Below are 20,275 nucleotides of genomic sequence, written 5' to 3' on the forward strand. Positions count from 1 at the left end.
GGATTTAATCCAAAATTCAAAGAGAGTTTTTATTTAGGGGAGAACAAAAAGGATCATAATGGAAAAACTTACAGTATGAGCAACCGTAGACTTCAATTCTTAACCCAATTTGTCCCTCTCCATTCCAGTCCAAAGGAACTATCCTTATATAGCGAGCAATGACTGGATGCTGCAAATCATGCCGGACCACACTGTCAGAGTTTGTATTTCCAGGAAATGCCTAAGGGAAAGAAAAAAAAAAAGAATCAGTTCTAGTGCCTATATGGTTGGCATCTGCAGAAATACATATAAAATCCTATAATAAGTATCAATAGTGGAGCAAAAAACCAAAGAATAAGGATTACTGTTGCAAACCATAGTCGTCAAAATATTGAAAGAGATAAAATTTAAGTTGTTTTTTTGCTTACAGTTGTAGGAATGGCTAATTACATGTTCAGACACTACTTATTCAAAAAAGAGATCTTAGAAGAATAATTATTTTGTACCATGCATACTAGACCCAGGTGGTAGTAGAAGTTAGGAAGGTGCACAGGATGCCTTCTTTGGTGGACTCACAAAATTATAGCATGTTAACAGTTAAATTCACTTTAATTTTTTTGTACTGCAGTTATTGATGTGCTAAATGATGATGATGGCAAAATAAGTTAGTAAGAAACATTAATTAGTATCTTTGAAGTACTTATATGTTTGAGTGGTAAAAGGAAGTGAACAATTCTCTCTCCTGAGCTGAAGAGAAGACAAAGGAAAGCATACACTGAATGATGACAAAACATTCCTGCTGAGCAGCAGCCTGTTTTCTTGTTCTAGGAATCACAGAACTTCATGGAGGGAATACAAATTTTGACTCCTTAAAAATGCCTATTTTACTGAGCATGAAAGGTAATGCTCTATAGTTCAAGAACAAACCAAATTGCATTTGGGAATGTTTTAATTTTATGATGCTTGGTACAATCTTATCAAAACCCTATTAAATGCAAAGGTTTGCTGTTGTTTTGGTTTGGGCTTATTTGGTTTTTTAAAAACTTCCTATAAGTGTTATGGTCAAAGAAAGCTGAATATAGGAAGATATTAAATTTTCTACATAATTTAATTAAATTATTGATGAAAAATATTTTCAAACACAGAAGTTTTTTTTGTAGCTTTCCAGACTTTGTACCCTGACTTGTGCTTTACCAGTCCTTTTTGAGAAGGGGAACTGATCCCAGCAGGTACCTGGCATTTCTAGGATTCCTGTTGCTATATGAATCAGAACCTCAGCTGAATGCATAAACATAGTCAACAGAGAATAAGCTAGTCCCAGATTAATAAAACACATTCCATTTAGTCTCCAGCAGAACAGTATCTTTTAAACATAGCCTTCATTTAAATAAATGGGGAAGAGTAATACACACTTTGTGGATAATGCAAATACCAAGCTGAAGTCCATTATTGCAAGACTGAAAAATCAATTTACAGGACCTTGAAAATTATGCACAATTTCTGTAAAATCTCTTTTTCTGCCAATAGGATTTAAAAGTACATCTCTAACAGAAGACTTTTTTTTAAACAGGTAGTGAATCTCTGGCTAGAAAAATAAAATAAAATAAAATAAAACATAGAATTTTGCAATAAGAAACCTCCTTCCAAAACTACTTTTTTCCCAGAAAAAAGTGCAAATACCAATTTAAATTAAGCAAGTTTTTCAGATTATTGATCTCATTCCATCATTTAAATATTATTGCCAGATATCATGCTTTTTCTTTAACCCAAAAAGGGAAAATTATCAAAATGGCTTACTTATCTGTAAAATGCTGTCTCATGAGCCCAGCTCCAAAATTCTCTGTTCTATAAACTATTTCTCTTCTTGTACTGGATACTGACTTCTGTAAGCTGCTTCATATTTCAGCTCACATTGCAATAAAAAGACCGAGAATGTTATTAGCCACAGCCACTTTTCTCAAAGGTAGTCCTCCACAGGACAGCAACAGAATAAGAATGAAAAAAAAAAGATAAGAAAATAAGTTCCCAAATCCCTTCTAAACAGTGTTTTTGAACATATATTGAATGGAGCTTTCAAACATACTCACAAAGATTTTTGTCATTCCTTAAGAGGAAATTCTGTTTAGCTCCAAATAATTTTCAAAATTTAACAGGGAAGGTTTATAGGAGAGATAATGTATTTCTAACAGGCCAACTAGTAAAGTTTAAAATTAATAATTTAATAAATAATCAACCATTCAGCAGAATATTCAGCAAAAATTGTGTGATTTTTAAACTTCACTTTGGCTTTAGCAATATGCTTCAGCCACCCCACTGTACATGGGGATACTGGAGAGACACTCAATATAAATCTCTTCACACAGCTAAAGAACCTAGAGAAAAGGGAAGATAAAGGTTTGGAAAATTTGGAAGCAAAGCTATGGAAAATTAAGATGCAGACTCAATTTTTTATCCTGTATTTAAAGAAAAACTACATTCTAATCAATAATTAATAATGGTAGAGCTAAATTATAAATTCATAGAAGTATTGTAATGAAATAGCACACAGCTTAACAGTAGTGTGTAAGTAAAACTGGACAAAATGGTTTTAGTTTCCCGTAATAGGACAGTGTGCAACAGTTTTACAGTACTCAATTCTGTGGACAAAGAAGGAACATTACAAAATCTCCTTTGGGAAAATTCTTTTTACAATAAAGGATTAAAAAGAATTTCTCAGCATTAAAGAATTTATCTCTGAAATAAGGAGGCACAAAAATGCCTGAAATGTTATTAAGTGAACAAAAGTGGAAGCTTTCATACTTTAACCAAAGAGCAAAAATGATGGAAGGAAGGATGGTGGGTAGATCCTCAACCAGATAAACAAAAAGGTGTCTGCAATCTCTCGGCTCTCTGTGAAGCAGAGAAAAAAGCCCTGTACTTCACTGAAGAACACCATATATACCAGAGAATCTAACTTAGTTAAAGGGAAAATTCTTCACCTCAATTCAGGTAAAGAATTCTCCATCCAAATTAATGGTCTATTCAGAGACGAGTACAAAAATTGCTTCAGCATAGTCTCTTCCTAGGATGACGTAAAAATAGGGCAATGCATGGAATAGGAGGATGTTATTTCATTTCCTGTATGAGAAACTACCAAATTTTTGCATAACTTTTTTTTAATCATTAGCACTTTTTTTTCACCACTTTGATTTTATACTCACTCTTGATAGCTATTTTTTGCCTTTTTGTCAAAGGAAGAAAAAATTTATGTGCCTGAATTTCTGAAAAAAACATCTATGCTCCTGGCTTTTTTCAGGTTGCAATGCAAGATGTAACCAGCAGCATGTATTCTATCACCATTTCTTAAAACCAGGTAGAAAGTGTTCTTTATCTCTTCCATGACTCATCCCTCATAATTCTGGGGGTAATACCCTCTGTTAATGGGACAGCTGTTAAAACCAGTTTTCTTGATCTATTTCACAACCCATCCATCCTCCATGGAGACATCTTCTGTTAATGGGCCATTAAGTCCCACTGCATGACTGAGAAAATTACATCATCCATTGGAAGATACTCCCCCTAGGGGAAGGAGCCAAACATTTCCTACCTAAATAGAAATCTGAAATTTGGAACATCAAAGCAACTTTTTTCCACTGGATTCCCAGAGGAAGACCAGGTCCATCTACACCATCACTAGACCTTGAGAGGAAAACACATCCTTCTAAGGATCATTGCTTCAACAGAACCACATTAGTTACTCCAGGAAGACTGTAGCCACCATTTAATCAGATTGCTACCAACACCCTGACCAAAGGGGTGTCAGGTTGTATTCTGACTCTATCAGTGGGTGGTTTTCTTGCATTGCTGCATTTTAATTTTAATTTTCCTGTGAATGAACAGTCATTCCTATTCCCATATCTTTGTCTGAAAACACCTCAATTTTAAAATTATAATAATTTGGAGGGAAGGGCTTTACATTTTCAAAAAAGGATCCTGCCTTCCTTAGCAGACACTGGTCTTTTCAAACCAAAACAAACTTTATTTTGACATTACAATAGTGAAAACAGTGCAGAGTCTTTGTCCCATGGCACTATAACTCTATAAATGGCAGAAATAGGAAAGAGAAGTACCATTATAAAATATGGAAACATCCACAGGCAGGCAGAATATGTCTTCAGGAAACATAAGTGGGTTTTTTGGGGGGATTCCAAGGTGAGCTAAGCATGAAGCTGACTAAACCTTAAAATTTTTATTTTATAGAAAAAAACCCCAAATTCCAAACCAAATAATTTTTTCAAAAACTGGAAGGATTACAAAAGTGAGATTTTGACAGCTTTAGTTATGGTTGCCAGCCCTCTGACTGCACAGAAAAGAAAATCTGGAAACTGTTTTTCACATGAGTTTTCAGGAATCTGTACCATCAATGAGCACAGCAGGGCTGGGTGCCAGAAGCTCTACCAGCAGTGCAGTGGAATGCAGGGCAGCTCAAATCCAGGGGCCCTGCAAAAATTCACATCACAAACTGGTTCTGCACAAGCTGACTGAAATCCACAGCAGATTTCAGAGAAGACAAGAGTTTTCAAAAATTTGATCCTACTTTACCACATGGACATTTAAGAAAAAAAAGACAAAACCTGAACTTCAATTCCTCTTTGCTGGTGAAACATTTATTTGCTCCCTACCTATGAAAACCCAACCCAACTGTGTCATGAAAACTCAAACAGCAAGGACAAGAGGATTGGGCAAAGGAGAATGCGAGAGAAGACTTCAAGAAGAAGGGGAGAAAAAGATAGAAACATGGTAGGAAAACAGGTTGCAAAAGGAAAGAAAAATAGCAAATAAAGAGAAAAAAATTAATGCATCAGAAAGTAACAGATCTAGGTTATCTCCATTTTAGCTCAGATTTGACGAGTTGCTGTACTTTCATGTGTACTGTGATGAGTAAAAATAAGTGATAGGAGGCAGTAATATTTTATTTGAAGAAACATTTCTTCATTCTCTCCATTGAACAGCACAATCAATAACACTACAATTTGCATATTCTACTTTTTCTCTAAAAACAAACAAGTTCAAAGCAAAACATTTCTACAGCATTCTGCATAATCACTTCACACAGAAATGGTTCTAAAAAAAAAAAAAAAAAAACAACCTGAAAGTTAAAAGCTATAGTAGGCATTTCCCTTATCACAAATAATGAAATCCTCAAATGATTCACCAGGTGCTGAATCTCACCTTTGAGATTTCTGGTCATAAAATGACCAGAATGCCTAAGAGCTCTGGATTAATGAGAAGTGGGATCAACTAAACATTATAATGCTGATGATGGTGAGCTCATATGAACTTGATTCTATTATCAGTGCTAGCAGTAAATCCTAATTTCAGTGGCTATCCATATACTTTCCTCAGCCACATTTCTGTTTTATATAAATGTCTGTGTATATATATATATGTATATAACATCTATGTTATATATTCAGTGCTAAAAATTTCTAGAAAACTGCTCACATACTCAAAGTAAGGAACATCTAGTTACAGGCTTTCACTAGAACTGACTATACTTTTTTGTTTTATACTAAAATTATTTCCCAGCAATTTTTACTCAGATCACTCTTTCTTGTTCACCTTACACCCTTATATTCTCTACTGATTCCTAGGAAGTTTACTTTCAAGTTCAAATTCTCTCTTTGTATGCTGAAAATATATTCTAACCTTGTATTCATTATAATTTAATTAATAATATAATGGAATTATCATTACATGCAAAGACTAAAGCCAAAAGCTTATTTGCAGCCTTTTAGACTTTCACATTTCCAAACAAAATTAAATGATTTAGCAACATAACATTATTGATCTTTATAACAAAATATGCCAATTTATAGCCTGAAAACTACCATTTTACTTAAAAAGAACTCAACCTCCTCTACAGGAGCTTTGATTTTTTTTGTGTTTTAATAAGAACCTCGAGAAATATGTAAGTTTAAAAGTAATTTAAGGAATACTGTCATGTTCTACTCACAGATAACTCGTAGGGATTGCAGTTTTGTATAATGTTCCTATCAAATGTTTTTAAAACTTAAATACAGAAAATTGAAGAGCAAGATATGATACCTGAGCATAAATTTAGATACCTAAAAGAAAAATTACATGAGAATTAATTAAGGAAATTAAGAGAAAAATGAATGAGATTCATTATCAAATTGTGAGTTTTAATGTATTGATGTTTGCAATTTTTGTTTTAAAAACAGAAACAAATGAAACTCCTGTAGACAAGCAAACAAACACAAACCAAAAATCCCCACACCCTCCCTGCTACTGCTTCCAGAACATGGTTCAGTATCTGGATGTAAGTGAAACATTCTTTTGTCTTCTGGCACTGTTGTAGAATATTATCTTTGTTTAATTTACTTTGAGTAATGAAGCCTAAAGCAAAAGCCTTAACAAACAAAGAACTACCTATTCATCTCACTCATATATCCCAAACCCTTTTCTCATACTTTTACATACAATTGTTCATCCCTTATGCACAGAAATATTACCAAATTATCTGAATTTTGTTAGGGAAACTGACTTATTTTTAGGACTGGACCATAACTCCTCATTGACTTTGTATGATTTGAATATTTGTGATAGGATATTTGGCAATGCATATGTGCACAGACTGGAGGTTTTTGTTTTTCTTTTGCCCAGAACTCCATTTAATAACCCTATTACCCTAACCTTTAGACTCATGAACAAGGGACACAGATGTATGGATACTCTTAAATTTTACTTTATGGGACATCACAGCAAAGGCACCAACACTGTCACATTTCTCTACATCCTGAAATTGAATACAATATTCCAGAGATGTGTGAAATATCTCACTGGCAAAGACATTTTTCTCTTCTGGTGAAGACACCAAACATAACATGGAAAAATTCTAAAGCAGATATTTACAAAGCTCCTAAATTATTTAAGGACTGTGTCTTGAAGAAGAAATTTCAACCCCTATGCTGAACCATACTGATTTTATTCCACTTGACATAAAATGGGAAAAATTCAAAAATCCTTTGAACCTAAGCTATACACGCAAAATTTTAACATATCATTAGGGTTGTAAAGTCAAAACTGCTAGTCAAAGTTATGTTTCCTGCTGGGTCATAATGAATTCCTGAATATCATTAGGATATTAATTTATTTACATAATTACCTGCTATTAATTCCCAAAGAGTCATACAATTCCCAGAGAGAAAATTGTGATTATTCATCCTGATACACTAAACAACTGAGGCTGAAATACCTTGAGGTTTTGGGAAAGTTTTTTTCACTTCTAACCATATCCAAATTCAAGTGGAAAAAGCACATGAGCTGGGAAAATTTTGCCAATGGAAGTCTGTCCTAGTCTTTCACAATTTGTTCCCAAGATTTAGTATCCAGCATTTACACTTTGATTTAAACTGAGAAAATACAACCTTCCCACCACTGAATAACATTCCATCTTTGTTGTTAAGATCACCAGATTTCATTATTAGTAAAAGTTTCTTAATACATTGGGAAGTAAACATTATCTTGCCCTTAGTCTTAAATAAACTAAATGGATTTGAGCACTTAGACACTGCAGGACCAACTCCAGGAGCAGCGTGGGGCTTTGTAAGAAATAAGACTGGTATCTTTAAGATAGCTCCTTTGTTTGCAGAGAGAATGAAGTAACACACAGTGTCCAAGCATGTGGACTGCCAGATGGGAATTCCATGAAGGTAACAAACAGGGTGTGCCCTACAGCACAGGTGCTGGATTCTCTTTGGGACATGTGATCCTAGACAACTAAGTCACAAAAAAATTTTCGGTTGCACTTAGTACAAATCCAGGGAGAGACAAAATGATTGGGTTGTTTTGACTTAATCTTTCACTGTCTCTGTTCTACATATAAAATATGGAGTAAAAATTAAATTATTTTATGGGGTTGTAAAAATAAAATAATTCTTCTTAAGTACCTAGTCAAGTATTCCCATGGGTGTCTAAATTAGAAAGCTGAGCCTTTTGTGGTCAGTGAAGCAAAATGGGAGATAGGAACTAAATTAAAATGTTGTCACTCTTCAGTTGCACAGTAAAATATAAATTTTCCTGGGTACAATATAAACATATTCTACAAAATAAAGAATGTGATCAACACCTTAGTTCCAAAAGTTTCCCACTGATTTATGTTAAAATAAAAAGAATACAAAAATCAGTGTGAAATGATTGTACAGACAGAATAAAACCTTTTCTTTACAGGAGTTGTGAGATTTTATTCATTATTACACAAAAAAATTACTTCTGCTGCATCTTCTGCAGAATGAAAGAGAGACAGGAAGAATGTGTTTCCAAAATACCTAGGCACAGTTGCAATCATTACTGAAATAATGACAGCAACAGCTCTCTGATCACTGGCTGGTGGTCCACAGAGCTCAGCAGTAACAGGAGACTCTCACCTTGAGAGGAAGGTCAAGCACAGAGGAACTCAGAGCGGTCCTTAATTTCTTTCTCTCTCTACTACTGATGTATTTAGAAACTTTTGCACAGTTTGATGATTTTAGTAATTTTCAGAACAGTGTTTACTCCTTGTGCATCACTCTAGTCTCAAAGCTTCTTGTATCTCTTCTCTGTTTCAAATACTGTTGAGAATCATCTATCTTCAGTAAGGACATAGCAACTTAAGAAAGCTTTTTATCTCTTAATTAGTTACATATCAATCTAAACAGAAATCTTTGCTCATAACAGAAAATACTGATTTGTGACTTCAATTTATAACTATAAATGAAAGTTACTGCACTTGCTAGTTTTATAGTTTTTTATTTTGAGTCATATCTAAATCAGGATGGTCAATATTTAAGATAAAATTTTCTTGGTTTTGAACAGTTTTCATTGCATAGTTTTATTCACAGAAGAATCCAGAGAGTGCTTTCCAGATTATTGCAATTCTGACTTGACTATTAGCAGGCAAGAATTAACTGTGAATAGTTGAATAGTTGCAAGAATACAATTGCAAATCAATCAGTGAGGAATAAAGTCTGGTATTAATTGCTTCATAAAGCTAATATTGTGTACTAAGATAAAATAAACAAACTTTGAACACAAAATTTAAATAATCAGGTGTTTTTCTTGTATACTTTCAGTATCTATTTAATTCTGAGATTTTAGTTAATGGAAAATAACATGTATTCTCCATAATTTAGAAATGCTTCCCAGTAATGGGAAGTAAGACAGGATTAAAAAAAGCAAATAAGTTGTCTTTGGACATCTTTCAACTGTCCTTAAATAAAATTAAAACATTACAAAATTGATTTAAAATTTTAAAAACATAAAAAGTATGCATTTGAAATAATTCTGAATATTTTTTGTTTTGTTTTTGCATGCTTCCAAGTTGCAATGTTTATGAAATAAATGAAGTTCACATATAATATTAAGTCAAGATTAAGCAAAAAATTACTGAAGAAAAACAAAAATAGCACTACTGCCATCTAACACTAACATGTTTCAGTTTCTGGCTGTAGCTGCAGTACTCTCTGAATACGTCAAGATGAAAGAAAATAAAAGTAACTTATCTAAAATACTTCACATAATTCCAAAGGGTGCAACTATCAATGATGCAGGTATCAATGTCTCCTATGATATAAGAACTCACTAATCATTTTCCTTTCCTTTTCTCCTATTCACCCTAGGTAGAGCCCATACTCTAAAAATCACGATCTTTAGTTAAAATTTTCCTGACTCAAGTTTGCAAGTTTATAACCCTCTGGTCTGTGACCCAGGACAAGAGCAAAAAAAGTAATAAAAATGTAACTATGAGAAACATCAATGAAAAATGTGCAGATCCTTTCTAAAAATTCAGTACAAGGCTAAAAGGGTTTTAGATGCAGAAAATCCTAAGCAAAATGGCATGCAAGAAATCACAAAATTCTTGTCTCAGGAAGAATACCTGGAATAGGATTCCTCAGAATAATCCTTTCAAACTGATCAAAGGAATATTACAAGAAATCCCCAAAGGTAGAATTACAATATGTGAGAGGCTTCAAACATACCTGCTTGTCCTTCAACTTGCCTTCGACAGATGCTCATCTTTCAAGGGAAATAAGGACAGTTTTAACCACTTGGCTTTTTGAAATTACACGTAAGAGCCACAAGAATATTTTATAAAGGAGTATAGAAAGAAGTATCTGAATTGTCAGAAGCTACGTCTTTCGTTAGGGATTTATTTTTTTCTTTTTTTTTTTTTTTTTTTTTTTTTTTTTTTTTTTTTTCCTGCTGAGTATGACTGAAAGAATTTTTTGAGGGATGCAGAATTCTTGTGTTTCTTTTCAAGTCCATTCTCAACCTTCATACAAAAAAGTGCCTGGTATCTCTATAAAAAGTTTAGAGTAAGAGGTAATCTTTTATTTAAAACCCCTATGAATTTAGTAAACTGTTAAATGTCTTAACAAAAGAGACAATAATGGAATAAGAAATACCGAAGGTCCTTTTTTTTTTTTTAATGGTATAATTTGATTTCAACCCATTACCTCTTTTACATCTGTATGCTTTTAGAAGTGGGGGGGGTTTTTTCCCCTTTTGCAGGGAAAATATGCATCTATAATTTTTATATGATGTTGTTTTGTTCAGGTTCACATCAACTACTACTCTGAAGGTGACTGTGTAGACATCTTTAGTTGAAATGCCTTCAAATGGTTTTAACATCTGAAATAGGAGGACTTCCATAAATCAAAACCCTTGTTTAATAATTATCAAAGGTAAATCTAGTTTGAAAACAATAATTGAAAGAGGGAAGTGTTTAGAAATTTTGATTACCTGTCCACTTCTTTGCTTACAATTCATTAAACAAGTAGTAAAGTGATGCAATGGCCTAATTTTATTTCAGCAAAAACTTCCTAAATTTAATTTTAAGCTGTACCATAAATCTTGAGGGATTGAACATTAGAGTCAATTGATTACTAGTTGCATGAAAGTAATTTTTTTCCTCACAAACATTGGCAATTTTATCTGACTCAGATATTTCTGGTTTATTTCTGGTTTATTTTTGGCAGCCAGGATACATACTTCCCTGCCAAGGAGGCAGTGATATTTTGAGTTTAGCATAACTTCATTGCAGTCTTTTCTATCAATCAGCAGGATTGACAGCCTCCACCACCACTAACTTAAGAGTTAGATGTCAATAGAGCAACACTGTTGTTATAACAGCCTCATGTTTTACTACTTACTTAGAAGGAGAAGGTGCAAATTCTGATGTACAAAGATCTTCATTACTTGGGTACAATACTTGTCTTACATGATTCTGATTGCCTGTGACAAGGACTTGCTGCAGCACAGAGAAGATGGTTGTGGTTCTGTTCTTATGCAAATTGATCAGGAAAAGGCTTTTTTCTTCTTTCTTCTTGCTTCTTTTTTTTTTTTTTTAATTAACTTTTTTTCCCCTCGAAGCTACAGCACACTGATACTGCTGTTTTCCAGTAAGGGAAAGTGTTTCTAGCATCACCAGCTTTAGTAGAGTGAAGACCTCATTATCTTGTTGCTATTAGTCTGTTATATCCCTTCCTCTAAACCAAAAACAAGAGAAATCAAAAATATCCTTTTGTGGATATTTATAGGAAGGAGGAGTGGAAAGACAAACGTACCAGGTTCTCTCTATCTTTCCCTTTCCCTGACTTCTAGACTTAGTTACTGCCTGAGAGTATTTTTTAAACAAGCTTGCAAGTGCTCAGAACAAATTTGGAGCTCTTCAGATGAAAGAGGCCATCGAAATGTTACACTGTTTCTCTACAGGATCACAGAAAGCACCTGCAGGAAATGCCTTTTCAGACATTTGATAAAACTCCATAAATACATGTAATAGCATCAGCACAGCAGCCAGGAATGACTGCTGACAGTTGTGCTTTGCTGCTTGCTTACTGTGTGAGCTGAGACTGACATCCCAGTGCCTTTGAAACTCATTCTGTCTGTACAACAGAGATAATTTTCTCAGAAGTGTTTGTTGAGAATTAACTAACTATTATTTATGCACTAATCCTTTAAAACAAAACCAATCCATTCACTGTTTTTTTCATCCCAGGCTTGCTCCAATACTACTACTACTACTACTACTACTACTACTACTACTACTAAACAAATTAAAGAGATTCTCTCCTCCCTTCCCACAATGGATGTGAAAAATCAGGCTAAAATAACAGCATGGTTTCCCATTCATTTTTTTGTGAAATTTATTTTGTTCTAATGTCACCGACAAGCACCAAGATTCAAAAGAGGATTACCAAAAGGTTTCCAATTATCACTCACATTATGCATTACAATCTAGCTGTGATTGCTATATTGTACAGTAACAGAAAACTTTCAGGCTGTCTTCAGTAAGCTTCATGCAAGCTCATCTGTGGCTTAATGATATAAGCAACATGGTAAAACAGTAGCTCGTACTTCCATTTAAAAATTGTCAATCCTGTTTTTGTTCAGATAATCTCTCTGTGATCCAAACTGATGATTTAGAAAAACTGATGGAAATATTAAGTAACTGTCATATTACTACATTGTAGGCTATGGTTAATATCCAGTTTTTAGGAAGAATGTTACAAAGCATTCAATCCATCTTTGAATAAAGGTGTTTGGGATTTTTTAAAGAGACCATTTCAAACCCATATGTATACACAATGTAATTATTTAGCCTTGTTAAAATAGGCTTGCTTATGGAAAAATAAAAAAAAAAAAGTATACTTTAGACAGAATGAAGAGCAAAGCAAGGTGGGAAGAAAACAACAGTGATAGATCCTTGTTTTCAACAGCTTTTCATAAATTCTCTTGGGAAGCTAACAGAATTTCATTGGAAGGAGTGAATCAATGGTCCTTCATAAAAAGGAAATCAATTAGAAAGTCATTACCTGAAAATTAGCACTCAAAAAACAAAATTCCATTTTAAAGCCAATTAGACTGCATGTCAGTACTAAGTTGAATTGCATTTGCATTGATGTATGCAAAGTGATTTACATTCTCCATCCTCCAAAGAGAGTGAAAAATTAAAGAACATGTTTAGAGACGCTGCTGAATTCATTTTTTTGGGAAGCTATCTATCTCATGCAGCAGATTACTGTGCTGGGATTTTAAACAGCCTTAAATATATATCAAGTACTGATGTTATTATTGGAATTACAACACTTGAGGAAATCTTACTTCTGCTCCCTATCTTAACAACAGATAGGAAAACAGCTGCTAACGTTAAAGCCAGAGAGGGGGCTGAAGGTGACTAAGTACCCCAAGAGCCTCTTTCTCCCAGTAGTTTGCCATGGTCCTGGCATGATTTGTGTCTTGTGACACACTGAATGGAAAGACAAACAGTTTTAAGAAGAGAAGAAGGAGTAGATGGCATTCCACAGAAGAGTTAAAATCTCCTCCTGGCCTGCAGCTGGACAATCAATCCATTCTCTTTATAGTGATAGGATTAATCCACTATGCCTGGGTCTGCCAGCACAGAACAGGGTGGTGTATCTTTTCCTCAGATGTCTGGTCTGGGTAAAATCAGCAGCAGAACCCAGACCCTGAAGATGGGTCATTGCAGCTTGCAATGCTGAAGAGGTACTTTGATAAGTATGGCTCAGGTCATTGCATCTTTAAAAGGAAGAGAGCACTGCCTCTACATCTACAACCAGAGGTTTATCTTAAGGACAGAGGATGAAAATAGAAGAAACAAGACACAGAATTATGAATTCATTAAGGAACATCAAGCACATCTTAATCACATACTTCACATCATGCACACACTTATGTAGAATTAGGTTAAATGGCTAAAATGTTAAGTGCCATCTTGAGACACTTCTCTGATCTGGGGTAAGTATTTAAGAGTCAGTTGAAGAGGTGACAGCAGAGACATCAGTGGCTGCTGAGGTCAGTCTCGTGGGGTCTGTTGGATTGTGCTGTACGGGAGGATCCCAAGCTCAGGACACCTGCTCAGCTGCCCAAAGCCCCCTCAGGACCCTGCAGCCCTCAGGAGTCCACCAGGCAAGGAGGAGGCATTGCCAGGAGCAACTGTCAGGGCGTTGCCATTTAAACCTTTCCAGGGAGTCTGAGCAACCATGAGGGCAGCAGAGTCGGCAAACGGGGTGTGGCACATTAGAAGGGTGTGGGACATGAGAAAGTTGTGGCACAGCAGTTTGCACACTTAGTGTAGGCAAGTCACAAAGGTAGGGCACAGAAAGTAGGGAGTGAGTCATCACCCATCAGACATTCCACTGGAATGGAAGGTTTTAGGCTTTCTAGAAAAGAGAAGCTAGGGAGGCAAATAGGGCATGCAGCCCTCTATGTCAATAACCAGCTAGAGAGTATGGAACTCAGGGAAGGATGAAGATTCAGCTAAGAGTTCATGGATGAGGATTAAAGAGAGGGCAGGGACTGGGGATGTTATAGTGAGGGCCTGTAGCAGACCAATCAGCAGGATGGTGCAGATGAAACTCTCTGTAGGCAGGCAGGAGTGGCCTCACACTGGCAAGCTCTGGTCCTCATGCACAATTTCAACCACCTGGTATCTGTTGGAGGGAGAACATGGCATGGTACAAGCAATCCCAGAGCTTCCTCAAATGGGTTAACAACTTCCTTAGACAAGTGATTGAAAATCCAATAAGAAGTTGACACACTGGACCTTGTACTCACCAAGAGGAAGGAGCTGATGGGGAGTGCAGTGCTTCAAAGCAGCCCTGGCTGCAGTGAGCAGGAGATGGTGTTTATGATCCTGAGGATGGTGAGGAGGGCACACAGCAAGCTCACAACTTCTCTTCAGAAGAGCAGACTTTGGCCTCTCCAAGGACTATTTGATATAGTCCCATTGGATAGAGCCCTGAAAGGCAAAGGGGTTCAAGAATGCTGGCTGAATTTCATGGATCCCTTCCTCCAAGCTCAGGAGCAGGGTATCTCAACAAGAAGACTGACCAAAATTCCAAGAAGTCTTTATGGACAAGGACCTGCTGTACAAACTCAAAGAGAGAAGAATAGCTTTCAGAAAGCAAACATGAGGACAGGTGGTCTGAGAGGAATGCAGGAAAATTGTATGGAAAGCTAGGACAAGGTTAGGGAAACCAAAGTCCAGTTAGAATTGAGTATGGCCAGGGTTATTAAGGACAAGAGGAAAGGTTTTACAAGTATGGTTGCAAGCAGGAGAAAGGTTAGGGATAATGTCAGCCCTCTCTAGAAGGAAATTTGGCACCTGACCACCCTGTACAAATAGAAGGCTGAGGTTCTCAACAACTTTTATGCCTCAGTCTTCAGTGGCAAGTGCTCTAGTTATGCCACCCAAGTCAAGAAAAGAAATTGCAGAGACTGGGAGAATGAAAGCACCCTGTACAAATAGAAGGCTGAGGTTCTCAACAACTTTTATGCCTCAGTCTTCAGTGGCAAGTGCTCTAGTTATGCCACCCAAGTCAAGAAAAGAAATTGCAGAGACTGGGAGAATGAAAGCACTGAGCCCATCTGTAGGAGGGGATCAGAGACCGTCTAAGGAACCTGAATGTGCACAAGTCAATGGGACCCAATGAAGTTCATCTGTGGTCCTGAGGGAGCCAGGAGATGAAGGTACTAAGCTACTACCCATTATTTTTGAAAAATCCTGGCAGTCAGGTAAATTCCTTGTTGACTGGAGAAAGGGAACTATAACTCCCATTTTTAAAAAAGGAAAAGCAGAAGACCTGAGGAACTACAGACAAATCAATCTCACCTCTATGCTATGCAAGATCATGAAGCATATTCTCCTGTAAACTATGCTAAAGTACAAGGAAAAAGAAGCATGTGATTGGTAATAGGTGGCTTCACAAAAGGAAAATCATGCCTGACAGGTCTGGTGACCTTCTATGACAGGGCTAGAGCACTGGTGGACAGAGACAGAGCAACACACATTGCCTGTCTGGACTTATGCCAAGTGTTTGATAATGCCTTACAGAACATCCTTGTCTCCAAGTTAGAGAGATATGAATTTGATGGATGGACCATTGGGTGGATAAAGAACTGGCTGGGTGACAAAGAGTCCACACCAACACCAGTAATGAGTGGTGTTCCTCTGGGGTTGGTACTGGGACCAATTTTTCACAACATTTTTGGCAGTGGCACGGACAGTGAGATCAAGTGCACCTTCAGAAAGTTTGCTGATGGCACCAAGCTCCATGGCGGTGCAGTTGACACTGGAATGAAGGGATAATGCTGTCCAGAGTGACCTTGACAGGACTGGGAGATGCTTTGCTCCAGCAAAGAAAAGCCCAAGGTCCTACATGTAGATCACAGCAATCCCAGACACACCAATGGGTTGGGCAGAGAAGTGATTGAGAGCAGCCTTGCTAAGAAAGACCTGGGGGTGACAGGTGATTAAAAACTCCAAATGAGCCAGCAGTGTGTCCTCACAGCCCAGAAAGCCAATCTAATCCTGGGCTGGATCACAAGGAGCCTGGTCAGAGGGTCAAAGGAGGTGATTCTGCCCCTCTACTCTTCTCACATGTGATCCCCCTGGAGTACTGTGCACAGTTCTGGTGTCCCCAACATAAAAGCAACATGGAACTGTTGGAGCAATCCAAGAGAACCTGATAAGAGGACTGCAGCACCTCCCCTATGAACACAGGCTGAGAAAGCTGGGGCTGTTCAGCTTGGAGAAGATTGTGTGGAGACCTGATGGCAACCTTCCAGTATCTGAATAATCCTGGAGAGAAGTTGGACAGGGGCTTTTAGTCAAGGACTGTAGTGGTAGGAAACAGAGTAATGGGTACAAATTGAAAGAGAGGAATTTTAGGTTAGCTAAGAAGAAATCTTTTATTGTGAGTGTGGTTGCCCAAGGAGGTGTGGATGCCTCAACCCTGGCAGTGTTCAAGGATAAGGCCTTGAGTAACCTGGTCTAGTGGGAGCCTGGCAGGGAGCACTGGAGCTGGGTGACCTTTAAGGTCCATTCCAACTCTTTAGCTATGTTGCTATGTCTATGTCTATAATTCTATGATTCAAGAGCATAATTTAGGTGGTAAACTGAAGTGACAGACATTCTAGACTACCCACCATCCCTACCAGCTTAGCAGATGTGACACAGGAGGTCTGATAGTAACCATCAGCTTGTGGCCAGGCAGCATGCCTGACCTGATGCTGGGTACCTAAATTCAGGAGATGGATTTTCACAGTAGGTGCCCAGAACACATGTCTGTGTATGAGATTAATCCTGTCCTAGGGTTCTTTACTTATCTTCTAGCAATAGAAACTTAGTTCATTGAAGAAGTTTAGATAAAAATTCTGCCTATTCTGGTAACAGTTACTTGCACAAATATATAGATATTCGATGCCATAGAAACAATATGAGTAGAAGGTTCATATGCAAATTCATATATATTTCTTCAGTTATACAGATCAGTATGTTTGGGTTCAGTTATGTATTTGGGATCAGTGTATTTTGGGCTCAGTTTTGATAGAAATCTGATCTGGGGCACAAAATCCTATTACATTGCATTTAAGATAGAGTAATTTTTCTGGGCTGGCAAGTTCATCACTATGTTTTGTGAAATAATTGGCTGAAATCACTTTGCCATCAAAACTATGATTCTAAAATCTGGCAAAAAGACCCTAAAGTGTTAACCTGGATCTGTGGAGTGGTACCATAAGCAGCAAAATGAAAAAAATGGCATGCCCAATATTAGTAAAAAAAAAAAATAGAACAAGATAGTTTGATTTTTTTTAATAAGATTGTGACTGGAGTTCTTTATTTGCAAAATATAAAACCACTATATACCAAGCTTTTATTATTCCTCATTTAATATACAGCTAACAAAACACATTTTTAAAACAGTGAAACTTTATATTGCTCTTTCATACAGAATAAAAGATCATTATAAAACAAAAAAAATTCAAAATTCAGTATCAGTGTAAAGAAAAGTCTTGAAATGTTAATATATATTTTACAACTGTAGCTCAGGTTTTTTACTTCTACTTCCAAATAACCCCAAGTGCATCTTAGCTGAATACCTAGACATCTAAGTCACTGCCTGTGTTTAGGAAGGTGATTTTTCTTACTCATGAGAGGTCCTCCTAAGAGGAAGGATTTTAGAACTTTTCTCAGCATGAATACTGAGTATCTTATCTTTTGCTCCAACAGGTCAATCAGTAAGTCAGCTCTGCTTCCTTTGCACATCATCTGTCAGTTGGAATGCTGACTTCTCACATATTTTTTTTGTGTTAAGGGAAAAAGAACTATAAGAGTAAATGAGGAGAATATATAGGAAGTTACTTCTAACAATGGCTATGGAATGCTGTACTCCTGAAAGTAGCATTAAATCCTTAGGGCTGTGCTGAAAAACAGTTGTGTGGAGCTGAAATGATGCACTTGCCTTTGACAGATACATCTTGACATAATATTTGAAATATTTGAGTAAGTGACCTGACCCATTCTAGGTCCAAGTGAGGCATTACATTTCTATTCAGGAGAAAGTTTATAGCTTCAGACATCTACAAGATTTCTAAACTATTTACACTTTTATCTAAATTATGAATTTAAAGTAAATATGTCTTCTCAGACTGTAAGTGTACTGATGTGTCTTAAAGACCATAAAAGTCATGAATGAGCAAAGTTTTGTAGAAAGAGCCAAACACTAAGTACTGTGATAATAGTATTGAGCTCTCAGAAGCCTTAAAACAGGGAAAAGAACATAATGGGGTAGGGAATAGGAAAGTACAACAACAACAACAACAGAAAAGTAATTTGCAATTATAGAGCCAGAAAATACATGAACATTTATGTCAACTTCTGGTGACAAAGGTCTGGGAACAGTAGAAATCTGGAAATTGGTGGTTGCATTGGGTATTTTCTGGGTCTGATTAAGTCTCTATCGCAAGCTGATTTCGTATTTCAGGAAGAGCAGAAACTTTAAGTACTGCCTGATCAACATGATAAGACACTCTCAGATTGTCGAATTGTGCTTTTTATAGGCAGAGACTTCCAGAACACTTTCCAGCATTTCATCAAGTTTGTAAAGTGAAGAAATAGTATATTTTCAAAAAATGCTTTACTATAGTTATTAGACAGAGTTGAGTTTTTAAAAAACAACAACATTTTTGTGTGCATTTTTAAAAGGAATTCATAAGTACTTTTCTAAATAGATATGATCCTAACATTAATGAAAACTTATTCTGTTAGTGAAAATCTGTACAATCCTGTATCCCTTGCATGCACCTTAATGAAGGCCAAAACATCCTCTCCTTAAGCAGCAAGGCTGATCATATTGGATCACAGAAAAATTTAGATATAGAGGACATGTCATGGTCGACATATGTGATGTGATATTCTCTCTTTCCACATAGATCCTCCCAAGTGGAACCTCTTATTAACTTATAGTCTGAAAAGAGAGAGTGATTAGAAAATGAAGTTTCAGATACAAGAGAGTGAATATTACTTGCGGATTGGGCAAAAAGTACTTAACAGATCATCTTGCTACATGAAAGAAATTATGAGACACCATAAATACTATTATGCTGTGATAATTGAATAGAGATGCTGGTGTTAGGAAATGTATACTCAGGCAGGCTTTTTTTTTTTTCTTTCAGGTTGACAAAAATAGATGTAGGCTATTGCAAAAGCAAAATAACTAGTAAAAGAGAAAGCTTGGAAATTACACTGATCACATCAGAAACAAAACCTGTAGACACAATGTTTGACACTACTGAGAAGACAGGATAATTTTTATCCAAAGCAGAATGGAGAAAATTACTCATAAATGGTAAATCCTTCTGCCAGGATTTATGAATCTTTCAAATTTGGACAATAGGGAGTAAGAAACAAAGATGTGGAGAATGACAATTACTTGAAAATAAGCTGCCTATTTGTCAGGTTCAAGAAAGGCAAAACAGCTGCCCCAAAACTACAGACTTTGAATACTAAATATATTTTGAAGCAAATAAAGATGCATAAATTTTTGAGAAACAATGAAACCCATCAATGGCAGAGCTAAAGAAACCCATCTGATATCTCTTCCACAAGTAAACAAGAGTATTTTTGGGTTTGGTTTTGTTTGGTTTTTTTTGGTTTTTAGTTAGTGTTTTTTAAATTATTTTTTTCTTTTAAGTAATAGACATGGAATATATGCAAATTTCAATGTATTCACTCATGAGAGATTAGAAATTCAGATAGAGAAGATGGCAAATAGTGTAAACTTCGGAAAGGAGTCAAGAGAATATGATAAGTGAACTAAGATGAGAATTCTTTGGTCAAGTTTTTCAAGAATCATTCTTGAGGTTTGCATTATTTAATTGTTAACTCTGAGAAAAGCATGTGATAATGAATACACATGAAGTTTGAAGTTTCTTCCAAGGTCGAGGAAAA

General features: G+C 36.1%; 1 protein-coding gene across 1 annotated transcript in view; it reads right to left on the reverse strand.

Annotated features, from left to right (window-relative positions):
* Positions 1-20,275, reverse strand: part of CNTNAP2 (contactin associated protein 2) — a 1,078,336-nt gene that overhangs the window by 634,335 nt on the left and 423,726 nt on the right. The window contains exon 5 of the mRNA XM_079302400.1: positions 73-220. Coding sequence (XP_079158526.1) covers positions 73-220 — 148 coding nt within the window. The remainder of the gene's footprint in view (positions 1-72; positions 221-20,275) is intronic.

This window comes from Erithacus rubecula, assembly GCF_903797595.1.
Source record: "Erithacus rubecula genome assembly, chromosome: 3".
Lineage (NCBI taxonomy): Eukaryota > Metazoa > Chordata > Aves > Passeriformes > Muscicapidae > Erithacus > Erithacus rubecula.